The sequence below is a fragment of the Nicotiana tomentosiformis genome, chromosome 4 (genome assembly GCF_000390325.3).
Source record: "Nicotiana tomentosiformis chromosome 4, ASM39032v3, whole genome shotgun sequence".
NCBI lineage: Eukaryota > Viridiplantae > Streptophyta > Magnoliopsida > Solanales > Solanaceae > Nicotiana > Nicotiana tomentosiformis.
Window position 1 is genome coordinate 39,380,445 of NC_090815.1, and position 15,260 is coordinate 39,395,704.

At 40.9% G+C, this 15,260-nt stretch overlaps 2 protein-coding genes across 2 annotated transcripts; both read right to left on the reverse strand.

The window, feature by feature from the left end:
- Positions 1-4,079: 4,079 nt before the first annotated feature.
- Positions 4,080-4,406, reverse strand: LOC138909534 (uncharacterized). Its single transcript, XM_070200738.1, has one exon. The coding sequence runs from the start codon at positions 4,404-4,406 to the stop codon at positions 4,080-4,082; it is 327 nt and encodes a 108-aa protein (XP_070056839.1).
- A 32-nt stretch (positions 4,407-4,438) lies between these two features.
- LOC138909535 (uncharacterized) lies at positions 4,439-6,479 on the reverse strand. The gene is made up of 4 exons (XM_070200739.1): positions 6,315-6,479; positions 5,819-6,226; positions 5,586-5,654; positions 4,439-4,714 (listed from the first exon to the last, which is right to left on the reverse strand). Exons 1-4 carry the CDS (start codon positions 6,477-6,479, stop codon positions 4,439-4,441), a joined length of 918 nt encoding a protein of 305 aa, XP_070056840.1.
- Positions 6,480-15,260: the final 8,781 nt, after the last annotated feature.

Here is a 15,260-nt window from a genome sequence, read left to right on the forward strand (position 1 = left end):
ATGGTTGGTTTCGGTTTTCGAGCGGTTCAGGATTGATTTAGAAGAATGATTCTCGTTTTAGAAGCTTTAAGTTTGAAGAGTTGATCAAGGTTTGACTTTTGGGTAAACGGACTCAGAATCGGGTTTTAATTATTCCAATAAGTTAGTATGATGATTTTGGACATGTCCACAAAGTTAAATTTCGATTAGTTTAGGATAAGTTTGGGTTGTATGGTGATTTCTTACGGTTTCGACGTTGATTTGTGCATAAAGGTTACTATATTGAGCAAACGTTCATTGATTCGTATTTCGACTAACCCATTATATCTGTATCGTAATTTTGGAACCATATTAACTGAATTCATCAAGTTTCGACATCGTATGAGGAATTTATGGTCATTTTACAAAGAGTCTGTTTGGACGGCTTAAAAAGTGGGTTTTCAACAGAAATAGCTTTTAAGCCAAAAAGCAATAAGTTGGGGTTGCCCGGCTTATTACTTTTGGCTTGTTTTAAGTAGTTTTAACTTAATTTACACATTTTTAACTTTGTCAAACAATGAAAAAGCTAAAAAGAACTTAAAAGCTAATTTGACCAGCTTAAAAGCCAATCCAAACTTAGGAATTGGGCTACTAGATTTCTTTCAGACTAATTACGAAATGGCCACTGAATTCGTATTTAAAAATCTGCACTATTTCCAAATATTGAAACCAACATATCTCCTTCATTTTAAGGTCAAATGGAGTGATTCAAAAGCCTAACTTGACTTGAATTTCACGAGGAATCCACTGGAGATCGAAAGCGAGTTTCAGAATCATTTTGCACAAGAAACGGGGCAGAACATCTGGGCATTTTTGGCTATCAATGTTGTTTGAGTTTTTCACATCTTGAAAGATTGGGATTGTGAGAATTTAAGGATGTTCTTTAAGTTTCTTGAATGGGGTAAGGTCTTAACCATAACCTAAGTATTTTCCTTTGATTCATTCACTTGGTTTAAGCTTTAATCCATGATTTTAGTTGAAAATTCATTTATTTATTTAAATCAAGACCTACGGTTATGTCCTAAATTTTAAAAATTGACAATGAGTTAGAGGCGCTCAACCGAGATAACCCGGTCAAGCAAGCCTACTAGATGCTTTCTACCCGAACTTGCCCATGAATAAAGTGAAGACATATTTCATTAATTAAACCATGGGAAGATCATGTGAGCAACAACAATTCATTATCAATAGTTACATCATTTATAAGTCTCCAAAATATTACATTACACATTCATAGTTTAGAAGTGGAACATGTGATACAAATACAACATTCTAGTTTGACTTTTCCAACACCAATATACAACCCACACTATGTCTACGGAGCCTCTAATAGATTCAAAAGGGTAATATGACAGTGTCGGCAACAAGGCTCCGACTATACCTCAAAAAAACTATACATAGAGGACAAGAGATACAAGACCCCGAGAAGAAGTGGGGCTTACCAAGACAGCTGAGGAGAGGGTGTACTACTATCACTGATCAATGCCACCTGCTGTGGAACCTTATCCATCCATTAAAGATACAGTGCCCCCTGACAAAAGAGACGTCAGTACATACGGAATAGTACTAGTATGTAAGACTAAACACCCTCTCAATAGAACAAGTAACAATACAATGAGAAACAATTATAGGATCAAAATGAAAGCCTCAAATAATACCAATGCATCAAGTTAGGAGCAAGATAAGTTTTCAAGTAGATTTCAATGTTTTAGGTTGGGAGATCTTTAGTACCGATATACCACCGTGACTCCGATCATGGCTCGATCGACTGGGCCGTCTCACCCAAAGACATCCAATCACAATCACAATCACCACCATGTGCATAGCATGGAATTCGATCTCGACCTGATTGTCTAGGCCGTCTCACCACAGTGTCGTGTGGATTGACATCACCCTTCGCTAGCAATCATCTCATCCCATTTAAGGGGAATAATCTCAACACATCAATCTCATCCCTTTTAAGTGGAATTCTCTCAACACATCAATTCGGGTATTTACCTCTCAATCACTCCTACACTGGCACGTGGAGTTTTGGGGTTAGGTTATTTCAACCTACTCTTCCTCGGTGACTAACAATACTCACAAAATGTTATATACAAGATTCTCAGTTCATTTATAATCCTTCACATGTCTTTTCATTTCATTGGCACTAGTGGCCACAAATGTAATATCATTCTTGGCACGTCGGCCGTATTCCATATTTCATACTCAACCCTTGCACTTTCAAGCATCATTATGGATTATCAACAACAAGGCATTTCTAATCAAGACCTTACGTACACATATGAGCAATTAAGAGTCTTAGGCACATTGAGTTTTTTTCCACATTTTGGCACAATAACTTGCAATTGGAACATGATTGAATTCATAATATTGTGATACACAACCCATACTTTGAGCACATTCCCGAACGATGACATAATATGATAAGAGCATTCAAAACACATTTTGAACATATATCATTTGACATAATTTATTCGGATTAGTCAAATTTATAAGGACTAACTCGGGACACCAGACATAAGAGCTTGAGTCAATCATACTTACAAATTATGAGAACATCATGGAATTCGATTCTACAAGAGGAGTTTAGCCAACATACCTCACTTGAGCTTTGCTTAAATTACTACAATGTTCTGAAAATCCTAGCAACTTTAATCTATTTAGAAACATAATAAAATTGAACCATAACTAGGAAGATATTCCGGGGTCCAGCTCATTTAAGCATTTTATCAAACACTAGGTAGGTATTATGATTTAAGGTTCTCCAATGGTTGATTCTTTCATCCCACAACCCAATATTTACCCATTTGAGCTCAACAACCTTCCCACAAAATTTATTGGTACATACATGCATAAATAACACTCTCCTACCAAGGAATCACACTCTTCATTACCCATCTTCTACCCCAAACTGGAAATGGAAAGCTAGGGCTAGAACATTACCTCTTGGATGAAGACAATGTGAGTTTTCCTTGTTGAATTTCAAAGCATAGGCAAGGTTTGATGAAAAAAACACTTAGGGCTTCCTCATATCTCTCTAGAACACTCCTCTCTCTCTAAAATGGCAGTTTAGATCAGCCTAAATAACCCCAAGGTCATTTTTAGAAAAAGGGGATCGGGTTATAAAATCAAAAAATGGGACCCACTGAACTAAACTCTGCGGTCGCAAAGTGCACCACAAATCAGGTGTGCGGCCCCCAAAGTGGGCCGCGAAATGGTCCTTCAAAACTCGACCGGTCTGTTCTAGTCTGCGACAGATCGGTGGTATGCAGATCAGTTATGCGGTCGTATAATGCACCGCAGAATCTTCCTTCGAAGTTTTCTCGTGCTGGTTTTGCACCGAATGTTTGGCCTGCGAAATGTTTACGCGGCCGCATAATTGACTGCACAATGGTCTTCAAAAGTGGCTCAAGTCCTGTTGCACTCCATGGCTTATGTGCGGTCTGCATAGTAATTCTGCGGTCGCATAGTGGACTGCAGAAATGTCACGTTCTGCAAAATTCTTTCTTCAACTCCCTAACGCATTGTACAACCTAAAACGTTCGTATAATCATCAAATATATTAGCCTGCCTCGGCACCACGAAACCTTAGGTTCTAGATGAAATTTTACAAGGCCTTAAATCCTACCCCGCTTAAGATCAATCGTCCTCGAATGAGGGTCAAAATCTGCCATTAGCATCCAATGTGACTCAACTATTATTTTACACACCAGCAGTTCCAAATTTTGACTAACTCCCTAAATTTTCAAATATTTCGCTAGAGTCTCCCCTATAACTGGACCTATCCACCTATCAGAGAATCCTAGAAACCAAACCTAACAACATATATATAACCCAACGACATAACAAAACATGACAACAACACCAACAATGGCCTCATAAGCAATATATATATATATATATATATTACTAGAAAGGAACACCCTTAAGATCAACTGTACAAGTGATACAAAATTGATAGAAAGTAAGCTCTCAACATTTTCATAGAACATAACTACTTAATTACATAGCTATTCAAACAAATGAGGGTACTTCTTCTTCGTCTCTTCCTCGGCCTCCTAGGTGGCCTCTTCAACCTGTTGGTTTTGCCATGGAACTTTCACAGAGGCAATCTCTTTATTTCTCATCTTTTGAACCTGCATATCAAGAATGGAAATTGGAATCTCCTCATAAGTCAATTCTTCATTAACCTCGATAGTCTCAACTGGAGCAATAAGCGACAGGTCTCCAACCACCTTCTTCAACATGGATACATGAAACAACGGGTGCACTAAAGATATCTCTGGAGGTAGTTCAAGCATGTAAACCACCCGACCAATCCTTTGAATGATTCTGTACGGTCTGGCATACCTCGAACTCAACTTCCCTTTCTTACAAAACTGCATTATACCATTCACGGGGAAACCTTCAAGAATACCTAATCATCCTCTTTGAACTCCAAATCACTGCGACGCACATCCAAATAGGACTTCTGACAACTCTGAGCAGTGTTCAACCATTCTGTAATGATCTTAACCTTCTCCATAGCTTGATGCATGAGGTTTGGACCTATCAAATCTGCTTCCCCAATCTCGAACCATCCAATAGGAGATCTACATCTCCTACTATATAGAGCCACGAATGGTTCCATCTGAATGCTAGCATGATAACTGTTGTTGTAGGCAAATTCTATGAGGGGCAAATGATCATCCAGCTACCCTTCAAGTCAAAAACAGAAGCACGAAATATATCCTCAAGCGTCTGAATGGTCTGCTCAGCCTGCCCTCGGTCTGTGGATGGAAGGTTGTACTAAGATTCACCCGAGTAGCCAAACCTTGTTGAAATTTGATCCAAAAGTTATATGTGAACTGTGCCCCTCGATCTGAGATGATAGAAACTGGAGTTCTATGCAACCTGACTATTTCCTTGATATACAACTAAGCATATTGTTCTGTTGTGTCGGTAGACTTAACATGTAAGAAGTGAGCTGATTTCGTGAGTCGATCCACAATACCCCCAAATCGAGTCAAACTTGCGAGGAGTGCGAGGTAGTCCTTCCACATAGTCCATATTGATCATCTCCCACTTCCACAACAAGCGATGATTCAGTCCTATTTTGTACAAGCACCCATCCTTCACTACAGTCCACAAGACGAACTCCCAAACTGGCCAACCGATGAACCTCCTTGGCCAACGACCTTTGATATTCCTCTAATTGAGCCAAACTACCCATAAATATTTGGCTAAGAGCATCCTCTACAACATTAGCCTTCCCCGGATGATATAGGATATCGATGTCGTAGTCCTTGAGTAACTCAAGCCATCTTCTCTGCCTCATATTCAATTACTTCTATTTGAAAATATATTGAAGGCTCTTATGGTCCGTGAATATATCCACATGTACCTCATACAAGTAATGATGCCAAATCTTCAATGCGAAAACCACTGCCGCGAGCTCTAATTCATGTGTTGGGTAGTTCTTCTCATGATTATTGAGTTGCCTAGAAATATATGCAATCACCTTGCCATGTTGCATCACTACACACCCAATTCTGATCCTTGAAGCATCATAATATACCACAAACCCATATGTACCCTTTGGCAGGGTCAACACCGGTGTCGTCGCCAATCTTGACTTCAACACTTGGAAGCTCCTTTCACAAGCATCTGACTATTGGAACTTAACTGACTTTTGCAATAATTTAGTCAATGGAGAGGTAAGAGTAGAGAACCCCTCCACAAACTTCCTATAATACCCAGCTAAGCCCAAGAAACTAAGAACCTCTGTTGGAGTTGTAGGTCTAGGCCAATTCTTCACCGCTGCAATCTTTTGAGGGTCAACCTTAATTCCTTCTCGGGAGACGACATAACCCAAGAATGTGATGGATTCAAGCCAAAATTCACACTTCAAAAACTTTGCATACAACTTGTGCTGATATAGAATTTGCAGAACTGCCTCTAGATGATCGGCATGGTCCTCTCTACTTCGTAAATATACAAGAATATCGTCAGTGAACACTATCAAAAAGGATTTAAGAAAAGGCTTGAAGACTCGATTCATAAGATCCATGAAAGCTGACGGGGCATGTGCTAGCCCAAAAGACATCACCAGAAACTCAAAGTGCCCATATCGGGTACTGAAAGTTGTTTTCAGAATATCCTTCACCTTGATCTTCAATTGGTCATACCCGGATCTTAAAACAATTTTGGAGAAGTACTTAGCACCCTGCAATTGGTCAAACAAGTCATCTATCCTTGACAGCGGGCACTTATTCATGATCATGACCTTGTTGAGCTACCGATAGTCAATACACATTCTCAGTGACCCATCTTTCTTCCTTGCAACGAGGACCGGTGTGTCCCAAGGAAACACACTCAGCCGGAAGAAACCCTTCTCTAACAAAATCCTTCAACTGCTCCTTCAATACTGTCGGTGCAATTCTGTAGGGTGGAATAGATATAGGTTGCATGCCTGGCATTACATCATTCCCAAAAATCAATCTCCCTGTCTGGTGGAATCCCGAGCTCATCAGGAAAGACCTCCGGAAATTCATTCACAACTGGCATGGACTCAAGTGTAGGTTCTTCAACATCGGTGTTCGTAACCCAGACCAAATGGTAAATACACCCTTTGTTGATCATCTTCATGGCCTTAAGGTAGGAAATAAACCTACCCTTCGGCACCACATCATCCCCCTTCCATTCAATAACTTGATCAATTGAAATTTCAAACCTAACAGTTCTGGTTCGGCAATCAAGCTTGGTAAAACACGAATAAAGCCATTCCATCCCCATTATTACATCAAAATCAACGATTCCCAATCCGATGAGATCGGCCATGGTGTCCCGACCACACACTGTGACAATACAATCCCTATAAACCCGGGTGGCCATAATAGACTCACCAACTGGAGTAGATACAAAGAATGACTCATGAAGTTGTTCAGGTTCTATTCCAAATTCCATAGCAACATAAGGAGTGACATAGGACAAAGTTGAACCAGGATCAATAAGAGCATATACATCATGAGTTTGGATAGTCAATATACGTGTGACAACATCTGGAGAAGCATCCAAACTCTGGCGACCCCTCATAGCATAGAAACGGCCGGATCTTGTCAAACTCTGTGGACCACCCCTAGCTGCACCAGGCCCTGCGGGTGCTGGAGAGCCTTGAGCTGGAGGAGGTGTTGCGGATGTAGTAGCTGTAGAGCTGGCTATCTGTGTGGTAACCCTACCCACACTCTAGCGGGACGAACGACAATCCCTATGAATATGACCCCTTATACCGCACCCGTAGCATATATGTAGGTCTATGTAGAAGACTTCTAAGTGCATCTTCCTACACCTAGGGCATGAGGGCCTAAGCTGCTGCAAGATTCTCATACCGGCCGACCCTGCTGGTAGGATCCCCTATTGCCTTGACCGAGCCTGAAACAGTTACAGTGTTGCTGACTAGGCCCTGATGGTTGTGCACTGACTAAAGACTGAGCAAAGAATTAGGATGGCCCTGATGATCTTCCCCTAAATGTTGACCTACCACCACCACCAGAAGAACCACCAAAGTTGCCCGTGGACCGAGCCTTATTGCTACCCTCTCGCTCCATTCTATTCTTCAATTTGCGGGTCTCCGTGGCTTGATCAAATGCCACCATCTTCCCATTGTTCATATCAGAATTCAAGGTAGCTATAGTGGCCTCATTAATAATTAAGGGGATGAGGCCCTGCATAAACCAGCGCACTCTAGCCTCCATAGTGGGCGACATGTAAATAGCATACTTGGACATTCGTGAAAATCTCATATGGTACTCCTACACACTCAGGCTACCTTGCCTCAGTCACTCAAACTTGGCGGCATGGGTTGCCTTAGTCAGGGTAGGAAAGAAATGATCAATGAAGGCATCGGAAAACTCGTTCCACCTCGCCGGAGGGCTTCCCTAATCACCGGACTCCTCCCATAGATCAAACCAATAATATGCCACCTTTTTTAGGTGGTAGAAATCCAACTCCATTGCTTTTGCCTTAGTAGCATGCATAACTTGGAGAGTCTTGTGCATCTCATCAATAAAGTTCCGGGGTTCCTCCTCGGGATTAGTACTCGATAACACTGGAGGATCTAACTGAAGAAACCTGTTCACCCTGGAACTAGCAAAATTCCCTAGCTGACTAGAAGAAGCAGGTGAAACATTCGACCTGGGAAGCCCATATCTGTATGGATCCCCTAAGATCCACCTTAAAAACACCGGGATCGGGAGTTGGGACTGGAGGTGGAACTGGAACATCAGTTAGAGGAATCGTTACACCCTCAGTAGCTCTAGGATTTGGTGCAGTCTGAGCAGGAGTAGTAGAATCAGGCAGTGTAGTAGTTGGGGGAATACCCTCACCCCTCGGGTGCTCACCCGCATCATAAGGGATAGAACCAACTGCCACTCCTGGGGTGGCAGTATCTCCTTGGCCAGTTCTTGCCTTCTTCCTAGGCGTCATGTACTGAAAATTAGAGCAATGCACGAGTTAAAGGAGGAACAGTCTTAGAATCAGCTCTATCGCACGACCTAGAATATCAAAGAAGTGTGTTATTCCTAAATGCCCAAGTAGCCTCCTAATTATAGATGTGGTCGACAACACACCGATAAGAAGGACCCTACTAGACACGGCTCCGAGATATCCTAGGACACTTTAAAACCTAAGGCTATTATACCAAGTTTGTCACGCCCCAACCTCGAGGAGCTTAACTGGCGCTCAACCGAGATAACCCAGTCAAGCAAGCCTACTAGATACTTTATACCCGAACTTGAATGAATAACGTGAAGATATATTTCATTAATTAGACCATGAGAAGATCATGTCAGCAACACCAATTCTAGTTTCATTATTTCATTATAAGTTTCCAAAATATTACATTACATACTCATAGTTTAGAAGTGGAACATGTGATACAAATACAACATTCTAGTTTGACTTTCCCAACACCAATATATAACCCACACTATGTTTACGGAGCCTCGGATAGATACAAAAGAGTAATATGATAGTGCCGGCAACAAGGCTTTAGCTATACCTCAAAACACTATACATAGAGGACAAGAGATACAAGACACCGAGAAGAAGTGGGGCTCACCAAGTCAACTGAGGAGAGGGTGTATTGCTATCACTGATCAACGCCGCCTGCTGTTGAACCACCTGCATACATTAAAGATGCAGAGCCCCTGGCAAAAGGGACGTTAGTACATACGGAATAGTACTAGTAAGTAATACTAAACACCCTCTCAATAGAACGAGTAACAATACAATGAGAAACAGTTATAGGATCAAAATGAAATCCTCAAATAATACCAATGCATAAAGTTAGGAGCAAGATAAGTTTGCAAGTGGATTTCAATTCTTTGGTTTGGGAGATCTTTCGCACCGATATACCACCGTGACTTTGGCACGGAGTCTGATCATAGCCCGATCGGCTAGGTCATCTCATCCAAAGACATCTAATTACAATCACAATCACCACCATGTGCGCGACATGGTATTTGATCTTGACCCGATCGGCTAGGTTATTTCGCCACAATGCTGTGTGGATTGACATCACCCTTCACTAAAAATCATCTTATCCCAATTAAGGGGAATAATCTCAATAAATCAATCTCATCCCATTTAAGGGGAATTCTCTCAACACATCAATTCGGGGTTTTACCCCTCACTCACTTATACACTGGCATGTGCAGTTTTGGGGTTAGGTTATTTCAACCTACCCTTCCTCGGTGACTAACGATACACCAAAAATGTTTATTATATATACAAGATTCTCAGTTCATTTATAATTTTTCACATGTCTTTTCATTTCATTGGCACTAGTGGCCACAAATGTAATATCATTTGTGGCACGTCGGGCATATTCCATATTTCATACTCACCCCTTTTACTTTAAAGCATCATCATGGATTATCAACAACAAGGTATTTCTAATCAAGACCTTAGGTACACATATGAGCAATTAAGAGTCTTAGGCACATTGAGTTTTCTTCCATAATTTGGCATAATAACTTGCAATTGGTACATGATTGAATTCATAATATTTTGATACACAACCCATACTTTGAACACGTTCCCGAAGGATGACATAATATGATAAGAGCATTCAAAATACATTTTGAACATATATCTTTCGACACAAAATTTATTCAAAATAGTCAAATTTACGAGAGCTTGAGCCAATCATACTTACAAATTACGAGAACATCATGGCATTCGATTCTACAAGAGGATTTTAGCCAACATATCTCGCTTGAGCATTCCTTAAATTACTACAACAATCCAGAAATCCTAGCAACTTTAATCTATTTAGAAACATAACAAAATTAAACCATAATTAGGAAGATATGCGGGAGTCCAGCTAATTTAAGTATTTTATCAACCACTATGTGGGCATTATGATTTACGTTTCTCCTATGGTGGATTCCTTCATCCCAAAACCCAATGTTTACCCATTTGAGCTCAACAACCTTCCCACAAACCTTGTTGGTACATGTATACATAAATAACACTCTCCCACCCAAGAATCACACTCTTCATTACCCATCTTCTACCCCAAACTCGAAATGAAAAGCTAGGGCTAGAACCTTACCTCTTGGATGAAGACGTTGTAAGTTTTCTTTGTTGAATTTCAAAGCTTGGGCAAGGATTGATGAAACAAACACTTGGGGCTTTCTCCTCTCTATAGAACACTCCCCTTTCTCTGAAATGGCAGTTTAGACCAACCAAAATAACCCAAGGTCATTTTTATAAAAAAGGGGATCGAGTTATGAAATCAGAAAATGGACACCCCAAACTCAACATTGCGGTCGCAGAGTGCACTGCATATCAGGTCTGCGGCCCACAAAGTGTACCACAAAATGGTCCTCCAAAACTGGGTTGGGCTGGTCCAGTCTGTGCCAGATCTGCGGTACATAGATCAGTTGGCGGTCGCATAATGTGTCGTAGAATCTTCCTCCGAAGTTTTCTCATGTCGGTTCTATGAAGGATGTGCTTCTTCAACTTCCCGACACACTGTACAACTAAAATAGTCCGTACCGAGGCAAGCAAGAATGTCGTGAAGAATTTCTACAATCATCCAACACATTAACCTACCTCGGCACCACGAAACCTCGGGTTCTAGTTGAACTTTATGGGGACTTACAGTTTATTTATCGATTCCATTTGTGGTTTTGTTCTCCTATATTAGGAAAACAACATACTCAAATTTAGCGAGTTTTGGAGGAGTATTTCGGGAGATATGGGACCCAACTAATGTGGGTTGGACTCTTGGGTTATGAACATCCAAGAGCGATGTTTTGGTGAATTGGTTGAGCTATCGGACTTTGATTGAGTTGGTTTTTGTTCTTGTGAGCTTGAATTGCTTCGGGCTCTGCTTGGGTAAGCTTGTATTCGGGATCCAAGGTGGGCCCAACGTTGACGTTTTGGTTGACTTTTGGCTTTTGATTAAAGATTCGACCTTTATCGATTGGGTTTGTTTCCTTTGGCATTATTTGATGTTCATGAGTTGGTTTTGGCTAGTTTCGAGTTGTTCGGAGGTCGGTACGCACGGGATGGAATTTCTAGAGTATTGTTTGGCTTGCTCGGTATTTGTTTGGTTTGTTTGAGGTAAGTATCTTATATAAACTTCTTTGAGGCACTAGTTGCCTCAATTATTTATGATATCTACGTGTTATTGGTGCACGCATGCATGGGGTTAGAACTCATGTCCTGACACCGGGGGTATTTATCCATGTTCGGGTTATGTTTAGGCTATGATAAGTCTAGAATTGACTGTTAAGATTTAAGTTGTAATGTTCCTCATATTTGTAACATTGTTGTGAACTATTTGAGCCATGTTTGAGGTTACATAGAGGTTTAATCCCTGAATGAACTTGATAAATGTTATTCTGTGATGAAATTGCTGATTTGAGCTATGATAGCATATTTTGCACATGCCTACACTTTAGCATATTATTATACCAGTCCAGAAACATGAAATCTGATAATTTTTCATCATATACATGTGTTCTTGTATACTTTCTTATGTGGGATATGATTTGGACTAGATGTCTGTGACCACGCCGGGCGGAATGTGTTGTTATGACTATGACCACGTAGGGTAAATTATGTTGTTATGCCTAGCCAGGCGGATTGTATCGTTATGCATGTGACCACACCGAGCGTATCGTGTTGTTATGCCCGTGACCACGTCGGGCGGATTGTGTTATTATGCCTATGACCACGCCGGGAAAATTGTAATTATCAGCATGTGAGTTATCCGTGCAGCACGTGAGTTATCTGTGCATATTAATATACTGATATTATGGTACATGAGTTTTCCTTGCAGCATGTGAGTTGTCCGTGCGGTTGATAGTGAGCCTGTGACTACGTCGGGCTAGTAACACAGTGAATTCGACATGCTTGCGTGTGGATACAGATCCATCACCCTCGGGTCACCCTATCGTGTTTATCTCTTGATGGTGTACATGCTGATTGTGAGAAACTGACGGGTTTATGGTTGATGAGAGCACTGAGAGAGCTAGTTACTATATTTGGATAGGGTTGCGCGCCGCAACAGACTGATATTTGGTTATTGCATTTCATCTTTACTTGCAATTTCCTTGATGGTTGGAAGAGTTGACCAAGTTGTACTTTTGTGTATATGGACCCGGATCGGAGTTTTGATGGTTCTGTTAGGTCCGGATGGGGATTTTGGACATGGACGTATGCCCAGAATTGCATTTGGATGTTTCTAGAAGGTTTCGACACTATTTGGTGAAAGTTAGAAATTTGAAGGTTTGAGATGTTCATAAGTTTGACCGAGAGTTGACTTTGATGATATCGGGTTCAGATTGTTGTTTCAAAAATTGGAATAGATTGGTTATGTCATTTGGGACTTGTGTGTAAAATTTCAGGTCATTCCGAGTCTATTTGATATGGTTCGTCACGAGTTTTGGAAATTGAAAGTTCAAAAGTTCATAAAGTTTTATTTAAGGTGCGATTCATGATTTTGATGTTGTTATGTGTGATTTGTGGCCACGAGTAGGTCCATGTTATATTTTGGAACACGTTGGTATGTTTGGAAGGGGTCCCGGGGGCCCGGAGTATGATTCGGGTAAATTTCAAATGGTTTTGATCACATTGAGCAGTTCTAGTGCTAGTTTCGCGCACCTGCGTGGTTTTGGCTGCAGGTGCGATACCGCTTATGCGAAATTTTTTATTGCTTCTACAAAGGAGAGGCGCCCAGGTGAGTTTCGTTTATACGGAGGATTTAATGCAGGTATGTTATCGCATATGCGGTTGGTTGTGCGCACCTACGGAGCTTGATCAAGTCGGTGAGTTGCGCTTCTACGCATTTTTGGCCGCACATGCGGAGTCGCAGATGCAGCTGATTGGTCGCAGATGGAGGGAGCGACCTGCTGAGGTATTCTTGCAGATGCGAGGTTAGGGCCGCAGATGCATGTTGTTCTCACATATGCAATGGCGCAGGTGCGCGTGTCGGTCCGCAAATGCGGAAATGCTGGGCAGGTTCTATATAATTTGAGGGTTTGTTCATTTTATCATATTTTGAGTTATGGAGATCGGATTTGGGCGATTTTGGAGGCGAATGTTACCGCATGGATTGAAGTAAGTGTTTTCTACTCAGTGATGATTATATTTCATGAATCTATCTTTGATTTTGGCTTTTAGATTATGAATTTTAAAGAGAAATTGGAGTTTTTTGCCTAAACTTTCCTAAAGTGAATTTTTAAGGTTAGAACATCGATTCGAAGTCGAATATGAGTGAAATTTGTATGGTTGGACTCGTAATTAAATGAGTTGTCGTATTTTGTGAGTTTTGTTGGGTTCTGAGGTGCCAACCCTGTTTTGACTTATTGGTTGACTTTGGGCTTTTGATTAAAGATTCAACCTTTATCGATTGAGTTTTTTTCTTTTGGCATTATTTGATGTTCTTGAGTTTCTTTTGGCTAGTTTATAGATGTTCAAAGGTTGATACGCGCGTGATGGCATTTCTAGAGTATTGTTTGGCTTGCTCGGTATTGGATTTGGTTTGCTCTAGGTAAGTAACATATCTAAACTTGGATTTGAGGGTATTTAATCCTGGGAACTATGTTATATGAGATGTATTGTGGTGACGCACGTGATAGGTGACAGGATCGGGTGCGTGCATCGAGGTATTCATGATGCGGGTAGTTCCTAGACTATTACATGCTTCTTTTGATATCATGTTTTCTCCGTTTATGTGACTACGTGGAGTATTATTCGTGTTAGAAGTCATGCCTAGGCTACTTGTTCAATTGTTTGAGACATGATAGGCCTATTTTCTCCATGTTGAGCTATTTGCCTTAGCCGAAGTCATACTGTACAACCATGATAGTTACATGCGCGTGTTATATCTCGGTTTCTATGCATTGCAGATATGCTATCTCATATGTTATTGGTGTCCATGTATGTGACACGAGTTTGAACTGTTTTTGAGGCATATTATGTTATCCCGTGTTATATAATTGGATTGTGTTTCTGTGAGATGTCTGCATATTGAGACTTGAGCGGATTGATGACTGATGTGGGCCATAGAGATGTATTTATATAGATATTTGGATTGGATTGCATGCCGCAACAGCTATATTGAAATCGAGGTGGCGCGTATGTCAGGCCCTACAATGGGCTAAGCTGTACTGATTTAAGGCTACGCGGGCACCATGCCCCACCATTTGAGCAAAGTGATTATGACTAGCTCTTGGGTAGGATTCGCCCCTCCGGAGTCTGACATGCCCGCAGTGGGAGTAAGCACAATATATCATATACATGCTTTGATGATGGACAATTATCTGAGGAACCCGTACAGTGCTAAGTGTGAGTATTTGACGGATCCATGGTAATGTTGTTGGGCATTTGAGCTAGGCACCTGGAGTGTGCTAAGATTGTTTGTACTTGATGAGTTCATTATGAAACTGATTACTTGACCTGTATACTTGACATGTAGGCATAAAGATGTACCTTCCTCACGCTAGATAGTGGCACGATAGCTGATTACTTGACATGAGTACTCGACATGTAGGCATAGATATGCATATTCCTCATGCTAGATGATATATGGTAATTAATGACTTAACATATGTATTGACATGTCAGCATAGAGGCATAATTTGCTCATGCTAATTGGTAAAAGAAAATCCTTATCGAGTGGTGTGAATTTGAAATACAGTTCTATTGATATGCTCATGTTTAGTTGATTTTCAGTTGTAATATCT